The sequence below is a fragment of the Temnothorax americanus genome, unplaced genomic scaffold (genome assembly GCF_048541705.1).
Source record: "Temnothorax americanus isolate GAGA-0224 unplaced genomic scaffold, ASM4854170v1 Scaffold9, whole genome shotgun sequence".
NCBI classification, from domain to species: Eukaryota; Metazoa; Arthropoda; class Insecta; order Hymenoptera; family Formicidae; genus Temnothorax; species Temnothorax americanus.
In genome coordinates this window covers 5,752,396-5,767,956 of record NW_027509812.1, presented here as the reverse complement: position 1 = coordinate 5,767,956, position 15,561 = coordinate 5,752,396, and the positions used below count along the sequence as shown (strand labels likewise).

General features: G+C 41.2%; 2 protein-coding genes across 6 annotated transcripts in view; both read left to right on the top strand.

Annotated features, from left to right (window-relative positions):
* Positions 1 to 6,260, top strand: part of LOC143908207 (uncharacterized) — an 83,200-nt gene extending 76,940 nt beyond the window's left edge. Inside the window, exons 8-9 of the mRNA XM_077425659.1 lie at positions 5,890 to 5,982; positions 6,216 to 6,260. Coding sequence (XP_077281785.1) covers positions 5,890 to 5,982; positions 6,216 to 6,260 — 138 coding nt within the window. The remainder of the gene's footprint in view (positions 1 to 5,889; positions 5,983 to 6,215) is intronic.
* A 2,813-nt stretch (positions 6,261 to 9,073) lies between these two features.
* LOC143908202 (uncharacterized) overlaps positions 9,074 to 15,561 on the top strand; it is a 371,145-nt gene continuing 364,657 nt past the window's right edge. For all 5 annotated transcript variants that reach the window (XM_077425648.1, XM_077425649.1, XM_077425647.1 and 2 more), the window contains exon 1: positions 9,074 to 11,786. In XM_077425648.1, coding sequence (XP_077281774.1) covers positions 10,766 to 11,786 — 1,021 coding nt within the window. In that variant the 5' untranslated portion in view covers positions 9,074 to 10,765. The remainder of the gene's footprint in view (positions 11,787 to 15,561) is intronic.

Sequence of the window (15,561 nt, the reverse complement as noted above, 5' to 3'; positions counted from 1 at the left end):
AAAGACTGTGACGCAATGAGAGGAAAGAGAGAAAGGGTGGAGAGAAGGAATATTAGCAATGCTATGAAAGTTTATAGTCGAATCTGATACTTGATTCCGAAAGCTTATTCTCTTCGGCTTTTTAATTACATTTTTATACTTATTGCTAGTGAAATTGAGAATTGTTAATTAGAAAATTCATTGGCCACTGAGATTAATTATCATTAAGTCGGTGTCACATATAATTTATTCAAAATTAACCAGAAGTGAGATTAGGATTTACAATTCACAGTAGGATTCGATAACATCCGTGAGCAATCTCATTCATCGTATTTTTCATTGAACGATTTTTTCTTGTTGAATTTTTATAATAATTTTGTGTATTTGAAACAATTTTATGTAATAATGAATGATGGAGAGTCGGGTGAGTCCGTTATATTTATAAATTCATTTAATTACTACAAAAATATATTTGGATTCGTAGGTAAATTAATAAATTACAAATGTTGTGCGTAACTTTCTCTTAAATGAATCGCCCAGCGGGTTATAGTATCTCGAATCTTCTTATCGTATTGTAGTTTAATCGTCTTCTTGGCGATATAGTAAATACTTTGTGCGGCGATCAAATTATAAAGTTAAGGCTCAGCGCCATGTTAATCTTATAGAATGGCGGTTTGTTATCTGAGATATAACAAGGAATTTGGAAGTTTTCGAAGCAAATAAAAGTCACGAAATTACATTTAGTCCCTCAAGTATTTGTATACGTATATATGTGTATGGGATAGAGCGCACATACAGTGTCCTAAATCGTGCAGAAACCGTGCAGGATATCGCTGTACCGTAATATATTCAAAATGAACTGAGATAAGACAGAGTCGACCGGGGTAAAATCGTGGACGGGGGTTTGGGGGATGAGGCTAAATGCCTTGGCATCTGGATATCTCTCGCGAGGCGTGGTTGCCGGATAGCTTTCTATCTATAGCTCCGCTTCCACGCGGCCCCCAATCTCTTTGAGTACTTAACGCGAGGAAAATGCCTCGCGACACGCTACTAGATCGGCTTCACTTACTTTATTACGCCGGGTATGCGGAAGATTGATTACGTCCAATTAAGTATCGATACATTCGACAATACTGTTTTTATTACAATTGCTTTCTTTATTTTGCGTCAACTATATTTTCGCATGTAACGTTTACTGTACAAGGCGAAGGATTATTAGAATTATAAAAATTAGTACAATTTTTGTTCAAAAACTGATAGAAAGTAGGAGATAAAGTATATTAGGAAATAATTTACTCAATAGATTATAGATTCATCCAATTATCGCAATCATGACATCTTAAAGTGACAATTTTATAATATTAACGGCAATTCATAAAATGTATCGGGATCTTTCGAATGCGAGCTGCGCATCGACGACAGACGCGTGCACGTTCCCCAGGTAAAACGATGCAAAGCAGCAGAGTGGCATGCGGAATATATGTATATATAGGAGCGACAATAGATCCGCGTGGAAGGGCGACAAAAACGAAAGAATGAAGAAAAATCCTGAGAGACTTTGCCTGATGAGGATGGTTCCCATGACGACGCAACCCCAGGAACACGAAATGGTCTAGCCCATTCTTGACTCAATACCGAGCCGCCGTACACATACTCACATAGCCTACGTGCTCAAGCTCACCACCACCTTTCCAGTCTTCAAGACCTCTTGAGCTTCCCCCCTTCCCGTGTTGTCCCTTGCATCCTTCTTGCTCCTCCTCTATTCTTACTCAAATAGAAAATCCCGCGCTTACTTTGTTTCAGCTATACATTTATGTATATATACGGCGAATGAAATACAAATCAACGACCACAGCTTAAGTTAACAAAAAAAAGCAGCTGTACCCTGGTACTTAAAATGACTCTATTACTATTATGAATTGCGATTCGCTGTTTTACGAATTAGTGACTACGTATTCAAATTCAAATACTGTCACGTTCGATGAGAAAATGAAAAGTTACAAATAATTGAAATTAGGTTTCTGCATGAATTTTGCATGAATTAACTGCGAGTTCTTGAGAGTTATCTTCGAAAGATCTTACGTGGAATTTGCGTATGCAATCACACACAATATAATACTTGTTAATAATTATTAATAAAATAAAAGAGAATACATTGATTTGCATTTTAATAATCGAAAAATAAACGCATTTGAGTAAACAAAAACGGTACGTGTCGTATATTTAAAATAAATTGCAGAATAAATGTAGAAATTTTTACTAAAATACATTGGAATTGATTAATTAACCAAGTAGAGAATAGTGAGAGAGGCAATCGGAGCCACGCGCGGTAATTAAATTGCGCAATCAATATATAGTCAATAAGGTAAAATACATATTCGGACATTTTTTTTATATTATTTTATTGATTTGACTGCGCTTGTCGACCGATATATCATTTTATTGCTTTTGACCAATTTATCGTTTGTAAATTTCATGTATATTAATTTGTTTACACGCTGAAGATGACACAAAGAAAGTGTCGAAACGTTCGAATATGTATCGACTATAAATATATTTTATCTTATTGACTATATATTGATTGCGCAATTTAATTACCGCGCGTGGCTTCGATTGCCCCTCTCACTATTCCCTATTTGATTTATTCAGGAGAGCCTATACTTAGTTCATTATGATTAATTAACGTTATATTGCAAACAACACATGGAAGTTAAAGTGGCTCGCCTGGCTTGTGGAGAGACTTCACTTGTCGCTTTCGTCAGATATAGTACGCCAGTTCCACGTCCCGCTGGGCGCACGTCACTGCCATATTGGAAGCGCTCCACGAACCGCCGACCATGATTGGTCGCCCGGCCATCTGCGTCTGCCTCTGAAACGAGAGGGCGTCCCGGTGCCGGCAGCATTGAAGCGCCGAAAGGCGTCTCGACGCCCCGCTGAAACTGGCACGCGTCGCATCACACGGTTATGAGACGCGTTATTCCGCTCTTCCAACCCTCCCTGCGCCCCGCGACCCCCGCGAGCTACCGCGCGAGCTATCTCGCGCCCCGGACGTATTTTCAACGTCTGTTTTCTCATTTAAAACCCACGAACCAAAATGGGACGACGTATGTCTTAATTAGAGCGAAATCTTTCCATTTTGAAGGCAAAGTGCTATTATATGTATAACAAAATAACACACACTTAAACGGAGAATAAAATTATAATTTAGATACGTAGACTATAATTGTTATTTACGTGTTATTATTCTACGTTGCCATATAGCGAATTGTTCTCGAGAGATAGCAGCACCCTAAACACTATATTTCAATTTCACCGTCCGGTGGGACTTAAGATTTCTTCATTGTGTAGAAGGGTTAAAATTTTTTAATTATCTCGGCGAAATTAAATCTTCCGCCATGTTTGAGCTTAGGGTTGCTGCCTGTCAGCGTAATGAGAGACAAGGCGAGAGAGAAAAAGCGGCGGAGATTAATAGAAATTCTTTCGCCGTACAAAAGATTCAGAATATTAAAATGATACTGCTAAATTATATATTCACTTGAAAGAAACTTTTTTATTTGCAGTTTTTTTTATTTCGAATGATGCATTTTTAAATTAGACTGAAAGGTACAGAAATATCCAGGACGGTTGAGAGACATGTCGTTTAAACACTGGATGCTGTGGATACAGCAAAACCTCATTTCAACTTGAAACTATAGAAGGAGAGATAACAGGCACTGGAGATAATAAAATTTGTGGAGAGACGCCTCACATAGTGCATCATTGTGTCTGTCGCGTAACCACGAAAGTGGAAGACATATACGAACTTCTTAAATTACTCTTTTTGCCTGTGGAGAATCTCATTAAAAATGTTTGTTTATAATACTACAAATCAGAGTCTAGAATAAGCAATGACGCAAACGCGCTTAAAGTTCATTACGATGTTAATTTAATTTTCGGAAAAACTTAACTTTATATCTTTCATCCGCATTGCAAAATATTAATTTTGTAAATTAATGTAAGTAAATTATATATTTTATCGATTTGGAATACTGTTAATTTTTCTTTTATTCAGGATATCTATCACTTGGTTTTTGTCGAAAAATCTTTCGCGCCCAATTTATTTAAAATGGCACGTACATGGAGAGAATTTTTTGTTATATTTTACCCTTAAATTCACTACAAACTTAGGACAACTTGGCAACCAAGGAATTTTAAAAATATACAACAGACATTTTACAGACAACGTGATAAAAATTACCATGCAGATTGGTAAATGTTGAAAAATTATTGAAATTTTCTAGATATATTTTAGTAAGATTAATCAAATATATTTTATATTTTAATGAAATAGATATTAATATTTTTTATTATGGTGGATATTAATCAGAATAGCTCACATAAAATTCGTGGTGGTACACGTTGTCCCACAACTACCATGATTTCAAGGTAAATTTTAAGAGAAAATTCTCTCCGTGTAATTGTTCAGAATCATGCAAGTTTTGATTTGATTTCATAGGCAAGTATATATGCTTAGAAAGCTATGAATAACGTTGAGTGATAAATGGGCCAGTTCTCTCAAATGTTTCACGCGAGTGGAGTGGACCTTGCGTGTGAGTGCAGGCATCCGAGTAACGTCACCCCCTTGGTGACGAAAGGAATGGCAGGGAACCGAGAGCTTTCTCGTGTCTCTCTCTCCGATTGTTGTGCACCCTCGGACCAATCTCCTTCGGTTTGCACAAGCCGAGTTTGCCGAACGCGTTTTTCGACCTTCCGCCGTCCCTTTATTGTTCAACCTTAAAAGTAATATCCCCGTCCACGTAGCACGTCCTGCCCACATTTCGCCGACATTATTTCTCCCTTGACCGGGAAAACGAAACTTTTTGCTCGTTTGTGACATTTAGAGGGAGGTTAAACAGTCTTTATTATTACGGTGGATGTCTGTGTTTGTATATAAATATATTTTTAAACACAGTTTTGTCGAAAATTTAATAATTAATACGTGTAGTTGATAACTTTGATATATCATGAGAATTTTAAAAATAAATTAATAAATAGATTGAATGCGAAATATCATTTTACATTAACACAAAAAGATAAATACAAATCTCAAAATTTACATGATATGAACTTAATTGATAATAATGGAAAGGTTAATTGATAATATTTTTATATTAAATGTAAAGTCAAAATAGAGTAGATTTAATTTAAGTTTATTGAATTGAGACAATATCTGCCTCTCTCGTATTAGATATATATCCGCTTCTTCCCATTCAAGCTTTCATTTCAGGCTTCGATATAAATTGTCTTTTAGAGATTTGATTTTGGATTCCTCCAGAAAGCATTTATACTTTTTTATTTTTGACAGCTCTAGTATTCAAGTTCTAGTATTCGTTATGGTAAATCAAAATTCATACATACGAATTAAATTTTCTATCTCAAAGAGATTGCAACTAATTTAACTGCAACGTTCGTTTTTTCGCATGGAGATTTCAATTTGTTAACGTTCGTAATATTTATCTGCTTAAATACCTATCTTACAATTAGTTAAGATGCAAACATTGGTAAACATTATTACACACATGAAATAAGTATTTTTTAATTAATTATTGAATTTTGCATAATGAAGAAATGTTTCTGGAATATCAAGTTGTTTCCTAGTCGAATATCATTTATTTCACTATAAGGTGGATAATGAACGTTTTTAAGTGGTTCGGTAAAACCTAAGTTTCCGAGTGTATATAGAAGGTAGAGCGAAGTAAGGTTTCGTTATGGAACGGCGTCGCATTAATGGTTGTACAAGGTAGAGAACTTTATACCTGCCGTGATAGAAGCCACTAAAAGAAATATAAAACTTATGGTGACATGACCCGTTATATAAAGGGCAGTTATCAACAGACCATTTAATTTGTGCTTCCGGTTTTTTCTTTATAGGCTGACGTTTTTCCTCTCGGACTTGTAAATAAAAGGCCTCAAAGTGTACGGCGCCGTGGAGAAGACGTTTCACCCGTTCGAGCTGAGCAGCAGGTTCGTGACTTTTCCAAATTGTTTTAGCTTTCTATTATTCACATTTGCGTTCACCAATATCTATACTTAAAGATAGCAGAGAATTGAATTATTCGTAATTTGGTGAAAAATACATTATGTAATGAAGCTGCGATATTTTTATACACGAACCTTTTGTTATATATATTTTTTTATCTACAAGAAGCTACAAATTTTGCAAGTAAAGCATGTAATTTTTGTAATCGTGATTGCAGGCTTTCCCGCGTGTTCCCCGGAACACTGCCCGGTATACAAGGTGAGTTATATGTATAACATATTTTAATTGTATTTATTCCTTTATTTTCCACAATGTTAATTTGTTTATAATTAAGTAAAAAATACGCTAATGCGCATTCATCTTCACAATTGTTAAATTATTTTATAATATCAATTTAATACTTATTAAAGTGTGCAAAAATATAAGAATGTTTAATCAAAGACATCAATATTGCAATTGCCGCAAAAAATTTTATACATATACACACAACATTTTTTTAGTATCTACTATAATATATGTATACTATATATAAAATATTAAATTTGGATATATATATATTATAAAATCGAGAACACTACTGATGATACTTGGCAATCAGTCGATACAATAGCAACAAGCGTACACGCCGAAGAAATCAAATTTATAGAAATATATGTATCGTAAGACAATAAGTTTTTTTTTCGCGTCAGTGTCTGCAGGTTAATTCGTATTAATTTAGTGAACGATCAGCTTTGAAAGCCCGAATGAAAATCTGGCGGTAAACCTATCCATTTCCTAGGTACGTACTTGCAGTAAACAGAAGATTGTATACAACCGGGTCGCGCACTAAGCCCATAGCTATACTAAACCGCGCGCATACCACCTATAAATGGGCGGGCTGCTATAAAGTCCATTCATGATCGCGTCGCCTGTACAACAAACGTCGGGTGGCTCGCGCCTCCCGCGCGATTTATTACACTCGTATTCAAGCGCGAGTTGTGTTTCCTACTTAGTACACGCGTACCGACATGATCGCGACTCGAAATCGTCCTATTGTCTGTCTGGTTCGCCGCTGACAGGCCAACCGACCCCGTTTTCGTCATATTAGAGCCCCATTCATTATGTAATTAGGTATACCGGACGTCACGAAAATCTTATAATATTCACTAGGCAAATTTTTGAGGAGTATTTAAACATATTAATATATACATTTAAATATTACGATTGTTTATAGTAAAGAAATAAATGTCGCGTACAAAAGAATCTTTTTTTTATTCGAACACTGAGAAAAAAATTTTCTGCATTTTAGTAAATATTCGTTTGCATACAACTGTGACCCAATTTACTAATAAAATAAAGAAAATTTTCCTTTTTATTAGTATATTTTATCTCGGTGAATTACACATATACTAATAAAAAGGAAAATCTTCTTCATTTTAGTAAATGGAGTCACAGTTGCATGCAAACTAATATTTACTAAAATGCAGAAAAATTCTTTTCGGTGAAGAAAAGATCATTTTAAACTTTTATTTTATAAATTTAAACACTCGGTTTATTTTATTGACATTAAAATAGCTTTATATTTAAAGTAATAACAAGATTTATTTTACTGAATAAATTTTTAAGTTATTTATTTAAATATTTATTAAAAATTATATAATTTGACATATAACTTAATAATGAAAATTGGTAAAACTTGAAACATTAAAATGTTTCCTTAATTTGAAATCTCGTCGCGGAATTCTACGAAAAATTGAAGACGTTCCTGCGTTTCTGATTACTAATACGTGATCATTAACACGATTCTCTCGTGAGTAACACAGTCTGATGGCACACGACACTGATGGACAGACAGATGGAAAGCGTGTGTGCTACCGGAGTTGTTGTCAGACCGTTTTACTTTACTGCCCATAAAAGTACCGAGATTTAGACTGCAATACTGCTATGACGTATTGCTCGCGTTGCGTGTACGTGTACGTTATACACTACCAAAGATGACTCCGGCTGCCGCCAGGCGTGATCCACGAGGGCATTTCACCAACCACGTGACGTTTCGTGGGAAGGAAGGCGCGAGAAATTTGGATGCATTCCTAATGAGGATCGATAGTTCGTTCTTTGAGTAATCGTAATTTGAAATTTTATAGTTCTAACAATGAATGAAGAAATTGAAAGGCAAGCCCGCTTAGAGAATTGAAGAAAGAAGAATCTTTCAATTAGGATAGTAATATAAATATGTGTGTAACGTAAACATCGCACGAAGGTTACTTATGAAGGAGCTTAGCTATCTGAAATTATTGACAAACCGGTCTCTGATAATTGTAACTATACCTGCGAACACTAATATAATGATAACCATAAAATGAAACTGTTAAATATAACTATATCCGTGACTAAATTATATAGCAATAAAGATACCAGCAAGACAAGGTCGGCTATATATTATTTATTGCTATTATTAGGACAAAATATTACTGATACTAGTAAAAAAAATCGACTCATTAGAGTATCCAAAGATTCTTTGCTATAATACTTGTATCAAACATGAATAATATAAGAAGATTATTATTCTTACAATATCGGATCCAAAAAATTTAGTTTAAATTTTATAAAAAATTTGATTAAAAAATCTGATCATTTTAACATATGGACTCAAGTTTCGCTGATTGTAATTATGACAAAAATACGCTTTATTGTCATAATCATATACTTTGGTATCACAACAAAAAGGAAAAGAATTGAAGTTTCTCAATTCAGTAGTATAAGATTTATTAATAGAAGACACTATATCAGTAACGGTATTCAGCAAGTACAGTTTCCTATTAAGTAACTGGAAGTAATTACTATCGTCGTCCTTAGTTCATAACCATCTCATTTCTTTTCTTGCCGCGAGCCGACTGACGTTCTCGAGAAAAAGCGGCGGTATTGAGATTCGATGTTTCTCAATACTCGTCGAGAGCCAAGAAGAGCAGCCTCTCGGTAAGAGATAGCCGGTATGTCGCGCTCGCTGGCCTGCGACGAAGAGAAGAGGAAGAAAAGCAGATTAGAGCGCGCGTGGTAGGGGGTTGGGGGGAGAATGCCGAGAAACGCGCGCGTGAGAGAGAGAGAGAGAGCGAGAGAGAGAGAGAGAGAGAGAGAGAGAGAGAGAGAGAGAGAGAGAGAGAGAGAGAGAGAGAGAGAGAGCGAGAGACGAAAGAGAGAAGCGTTGGGCACGAGAGGAGAGTGGGAGACGAGTCCGTCCGGGCTTCGCTCGCCAAACGATCCGAGAGATCGCGCTCGCGTCACTTTCGGCTCCGTTCGACTCCAAGCCGCGGGCAGAGCGCTCAGTTGACGCTCAGTTCGGCTCAGCGAGGCCAGCGAGAAGAAAGGGGGTTATTCCATATGTGTGCGGGCATCGTGCGTGTGTGTATTCGGCGCACGATTCTCGGGACCGGGTGGTTCTACCTGACCCGATTGACCTGAGGAACAAAAACACGAGAGAGATAAAGGGACTCTCCCTCTTCTCTCCGGACTCTAACGCACGAATTTTCGCCGTTAGTGAGTTTCGTGATTGGATAAGGTCGCGCGACGTTGGAACGTTTGATGAATCGCGCTCGGAGCCCCATCGCGATGGGGATGACAGTACTCGGCGATGTCAGAGACGGGGCGACGCGTGGCTCGTGCATGATCATAGGCCACGGGACGATCCTAGCGCAGTCAGTCGCGCAGTGAGTTTAGCCCGCCCGAGAGATCGACGATTGCCAAGTGTCATAGCTGGTGCTCGCATATCAGATCGCGGCACTGATTTTAACGTTTCCTTAATGCGCGACGATCGAGCGCAATCGCCGCTCCGAGTTCCCGCGGTCCGAACGATGTACCATCGTCATCGCTAAATCGCGTTGTGTCATTTTGTTTCTTGTTTCAACCCTCATTCCGCATCGTTGGATCGGACGACCGCACAACATTTGCGCGACGTGCCAATCGACTTCCGCATCGGCGACACGTTCGCACGTGGCCCGCTCTCGCCGCTGTCACGTCCATCGTCCTACCCGTCGTCGTCAACGCCGCCAACGCCGTCAACGTCGTCGTCGCGTGGACCTCTCTCGTCCGCGGATTTGCCACGCACTTTGTCGCGCCCCCCGTCTATCCTGCCTCTTCGCTTCCCCGTCCCACGTTTATCTACCCCTCCACCCGTCTGCCGCGGCGCTGCGCACCCTCTCTCCCGCCGCCAACCCCTCGTCGGACCCCACCCGCCTCCTCCGCTCGCTCCTCGCGCGCCTCCCGTTACCTTCTCCGCGCGCGCTTTCTTTATTTACTCCGTGAATTCACGGACCAACGCCAACGCGGGGACCGGCTCCGATCACGATGAGCGCTCCGTTTCGCGGGCCTCGGTGAAAATCCTTGGACGCGTCGCGTCTCCTCATCCCGCTGGACCCGCTCGCGATCGGCGCTCCGCGAACACTGAGGAAACCGCTGATCTACATCCCCGCTACGCTTATCGGCCACGTTGTTGTCACGATGATCGCGCGACGACTTTCATATTTCGCGTAAAATCTGATCGACACCGAACCGCTACTATTCGACGCGCGCGGATCCGCGATTGTTCCCGAACTCATACGGCGGTCACGGAACGCCATCGCCGATCGAGCCTCGCGGACATCGGCGCGAATATCGTTGCAACACCGGCAATAAACCGTCACCATCTGCACCATCGCCGATCACGTGGCTTGCTCAACGGCGACGCTGTACGATAATGTTCACGCCGCGCCGCTATGTGGCTCCGGCGTGGGCCACCCTGGCTCCGTCACGCCGATGGGGACAGCAACCGGAGCGGGGAATTCCACCGGGGTGACCTGGTGGGCCATGATGAACGGTACCCTCTACGAGGACAGCCCGCCGCCAGTTCCACCGACCCTCGTATCGATTCAACAGCAGACAACCTCGACGCCGGGCTCTCATCAGCAAGCGACCACCCCGACTTCACCTGGTGCACCGGTGTCGTCGGCAACGACAGCCCCCCCGGCGCCCACGGCGAGCGCCAGTTCAACCTCGCCGAGCGCTTCCTCGGTAGCGAGCAACAGCGCGGCCGGGCCGTTGCACATACCCGCCAAGAGATTAACCGCGACCCCGGGAGGCGGCGGTACCGCTTACGGAGAGGTAGCCTGCGCGGAGTCGTCGGGCGCGCCAGGCGGGGCGGGCGTGATACGGCACTCTCACTCGGCGGGGTCCCAAGGCGGCTGGAGTTACAGCCCGCATCATCCCCAGGACTCCCACTACTCGTCCACGGCGGGCGAATCGTTGAACCATCATCAGGCATACGGGGGTAACAATCCCCCGACGTACTACAACCTGGCGGCCGATCCTACCTCGACCTCCGGCTCCTCCAGGGACAACCGGAAGACCGGACTGTTCTGGTCGCCCGCGGCCGTCACCGCTGGAACGGCGAGCACCGCCGGCTCTACCTCGGATTACAAGTCTTACAACTCGGCCGGCGCGGCGACCACGACGTCGAGCACCGGTGGCTCGACCACCGGGGCCACCGGTGCCGCCGACCCGGCCGTGTCCTCCTGCCATCAGAGCTTCTCCCACAACTGGTGCAATTACGCGCCGTACACGACGGCGAGGCATCACCATCCGGTCGACACGGCCGGGCATCATCATCCTCACTCGCAGGCGGGGGTACCGTATCTGGCGCCATCCGCGGCGGATGACCGCGGCAGGGTCGCTGCCGCTATGGTCGCCGCGGAAGGTGCCTTTCCTCACGATGGATACGGCGGCCTGAGAAACTACGGAGCGCCCGAACCTGTTACTTCCAGTCCCTACCCACCTCCAGGTAAGCATCTGCTCCGACGTGCCGATTTTTCTCGTTTCTCCTTTTGTTGCTCTAACAACTCATCTCGACAACCTGTATCTTCTTTAAACTTACGCGTAAGAAAAAAACATGTAACATCTTGCAACGTTTAACGTTACTAACGATATTTTTTATTCTTGACATTTTTATTTGTGTTGTTTTGAACGATCAGAGAATGCGAGAGAGAGAGAAATTGATTTATTGGAATCGTTCTTCTGCTGTTTGCAACGTGGTAAAACTATTATACGCACTCTCCTACTACCTGAGGAGTTCGTAAACCTTAGGTATAGTTTTCTGTTTTCACAGATGCCATAAATCGGCCATAATGTACCTCGAACGTGTCGCGAGGTCCGGGAGAAGGTCCGTTGAAATTAATGAACGCGTGAAATGAAAATTTGCAATTAATTCCTCAGCTTAGGGACCGAACGAAGACGTCGCGGGGAACGATGTACCTTATAGGCATGTACGCCGCGACAAAAAGATCGCCAGTAATTTGACGCTAATCGCACGTGACTTCCTAAAACGGGCGTCCCGGGTATTCCTCGACGATATCCCTGACGAACTTATTTGACAAGTAAAGACCCCTCCTCCCCCCCCCCGCAGTCATCGTTCATTCACATCGTTCTCTTTTGTCCTTCCTCCCTTCTCTGTCCTTTTCTCCGGGAGACCCTGCAACCCATGAAACGTCGCATGAGCAACAACGAACGGCGGCGGGTTTATTGGCGGCCGTAACTCGTAAACTCTGGCGCGCGCCTCCGATCAGCTGATCCGTTCCATGACCCGTGCAGGCGTTCAGTCTTTCCGGCTAACGGCTGTTTCGCGCGCTCGTTTTGTCGCGCGCGCGCGCGCGCGACTGTATCACCCCATAATTTTACTCTCGAACGATAATTTTTTCCACATCCAACTAACGTTCCTTCAAAGGAGGATTAGTATTCTAGACGCGTTCCGTGCTGCTCGGCAATGTGTTCCCTTCGCGGGAAAATACTCGTCGACGGAACGGAAACGTCGCGGAGACGTTTACGAGAATAAAAGATACTTTTTAACAGGCATTAAATATATGCTTTGTAAAATGAGTCGTTAATCTTCCTGTTTTTTTTTTTAGCATCTGTTCGGGACATCACGATGACATAAATCACCGGCAATAAAATACTCTTTTGAAGAAATAGCAAATAGCATCATTTAATTTACATGTCTCCTATTACGATACGATCGATGTACCGCGGATTGTAAATTATATTCAACATAATTATATCTCGACATTGACGTTAATTTGCCGTGTAGAAATATTTGAATTTCATATTAGGTGTGCGAGAGGAGAGAAGGCGTGTGTGTGCGTGTGTGTATCTCATCGATCGTCGTGGCGCGCGTACGTCCGCCGCGCCACGCCGCGCCGCGTCCTTCTGAAAATCGCCTGCCGCATGCGGCAACACGACGCTTGCGGTTTATCGTTAGTTTGTTGCTCGTGCGAGCGCCATCGACCGCGCTCCGATAACTGAGATAACATTCGCGTGATCAACCGCGGAGCTTAATCGTATGCGCACGAAGAGAGGAGGAGTGTGCGTGCGCGCAAGCGTGCCGTACATAACGAAATAGCGAAAATACATGGGCGCGCACCCGCGTATAGTTTAACCGTAGCCCAATAGATGGCGGCTCCATTATCTCTGCTCGTTCCGCTCGTCCGCTCGGCGCTCGTCCGCTCGGCACCAGAGGCTCAGAGAGCGCGCCGCTTGCGCCATATCGCGCCGACTGCGCCGAGCCATCCCATATTAGTCCGGGTAATCTCCGAGGAATCAACAATGCCGCCAGGTGTCCCCCCCCCCCGGTCACGAGTCGATCTCTCCCGTGAGATATCTCCGTCATCGGGAGAACGCGGGGCTCGCCGAGACATTTATCGGTCCGCATTCATTACCGCGCTTAATTAAGTCTTTGAGGCCCACCGGTCATCATTATGCGCACTTATATCGTGGGCCAGAATAAATTTTACATAAAGTATGGCTTTATCCAAGTCTGTCGGTGTCACCGTGAAAACTATTTTGTATGAATAGTAAAATTCAGATGGGCCGTTTGAGATTTATTTACTTCCTATATTTTTACATTTGCTTGTTTATTTATTTGCCTCGTTACCTCTTAATTCTTCTGGCATCTGTGAAATCAAATTATATGTCACTGGAAAAACATGTATAGGAATGTGGCAATTATTTGATAGTCCTAATCTTATATAAATATGGTAAATTGAAGGTAACTGAATAAATTATGTAATTAGTGAAGCATTTCGAAATATTGAATGAAATATTTATCGAGTTCCTTGACTTATATTTAATTTATTATTTTTATGTCAAGTTACACACGCACACGCGCATAAGTTAATAATGGAAATATGATAGATATGAAAGATGTCGAATGCTTCCAATCGATATTACACTCCCGTTACACGCGACAACCCCAGTTATGAACCCTTCGACTGTTTCTATCAGTTCGGGAGACTTGCCGCAATTTCTGAACTACCACCAAACATCTTTCAATCTTCCAATATTATATTGTCCTTTTTATTATTCTTTTTATAGCCAAGTGCGACTTACTATCGTTTTAATTTTTAATATCTTTTAAAATGTACGGCTTTTTTTATAATTTTAGATGTAAGTGATATTTTCTAATTTATTAATATTTTATGCATTACACACAATAAATATTAAAAAAAGCTTTTTATTAATATTTTTATTAATATTTTGGCTTATTTGACTAGATGCAAGATTAATTTGAAAAAGAACATTGTTGATAATTAAAATGTATATTATACCACTATACCGCTTAATCTTAATATGCAAATTAAGTGGATTAAAATTTCAAGATCAAAAACATGTTTTATACTTTTTTTATTCAACATTTGTTCCGAAATTTTTATAAAAAATTAGAGCCGATGTTTAGCAATATGCCATTAATTTCGTAATTCATTATATACGTGCTCTCTATCACCATTCGTCTTGTATCAATATTTGTGAGAATCCTGACCTTTATGAAATAATATTTACATTTTAGTGAGAGTATTGACCTTTTTGTCAATAAATTCTTATCGCTTAAGCAATCGCGTCGAGGCAACAAGAGAGCATATAGCAAAAGAGAAAGGAAAATAGGGAGAGACTCGAGGACGGAATAGAGGAAAATTTGATAATTGAACTGGCGTAAAACTCGAGGAGCAAAATTCTTCGTTCGTTTGTGCAAACGTATATTTTATCGATGAAGATATTTAATAAAATATATCAAAGTATTTTAATAATTTGCATGTTAAGTGACTTGCGTTTTTTGTTTTGTTTTACGGCTTAAGCTATAAGAGAGAAATTATAGCTTTAATAGTAATAAATCTAGAGAACTGTCAACTAGGATACATAAAAATATCTGCGTGACGCCTAAGACATTATAATGTTGTGCGAATGGCGTCCATCGCACGCATATGTTCCGACGGATCAAACATCGTTGTATCCGGTAGCGCGCTATTTGTCCAGATAAGCTAAAGATAGATGACTCGATCCCTTTGATGACCTGATCCCTAAACAATTTTGTGGACCGAGATTCTTCTTGTTATTAAATTAATTATTAATTAATTATATCTGATCGCAATGATAAATGAGAAACAATTTGATATCTTTATGCGTTGCAAAACATAATAGATCCGAGGAACAACCCTCTCTCCATTTTTCTATATATGTGAAAAATATAAAATATCGGCCGAACAACTCGCCGAAAATTTTGTTGCATTTGC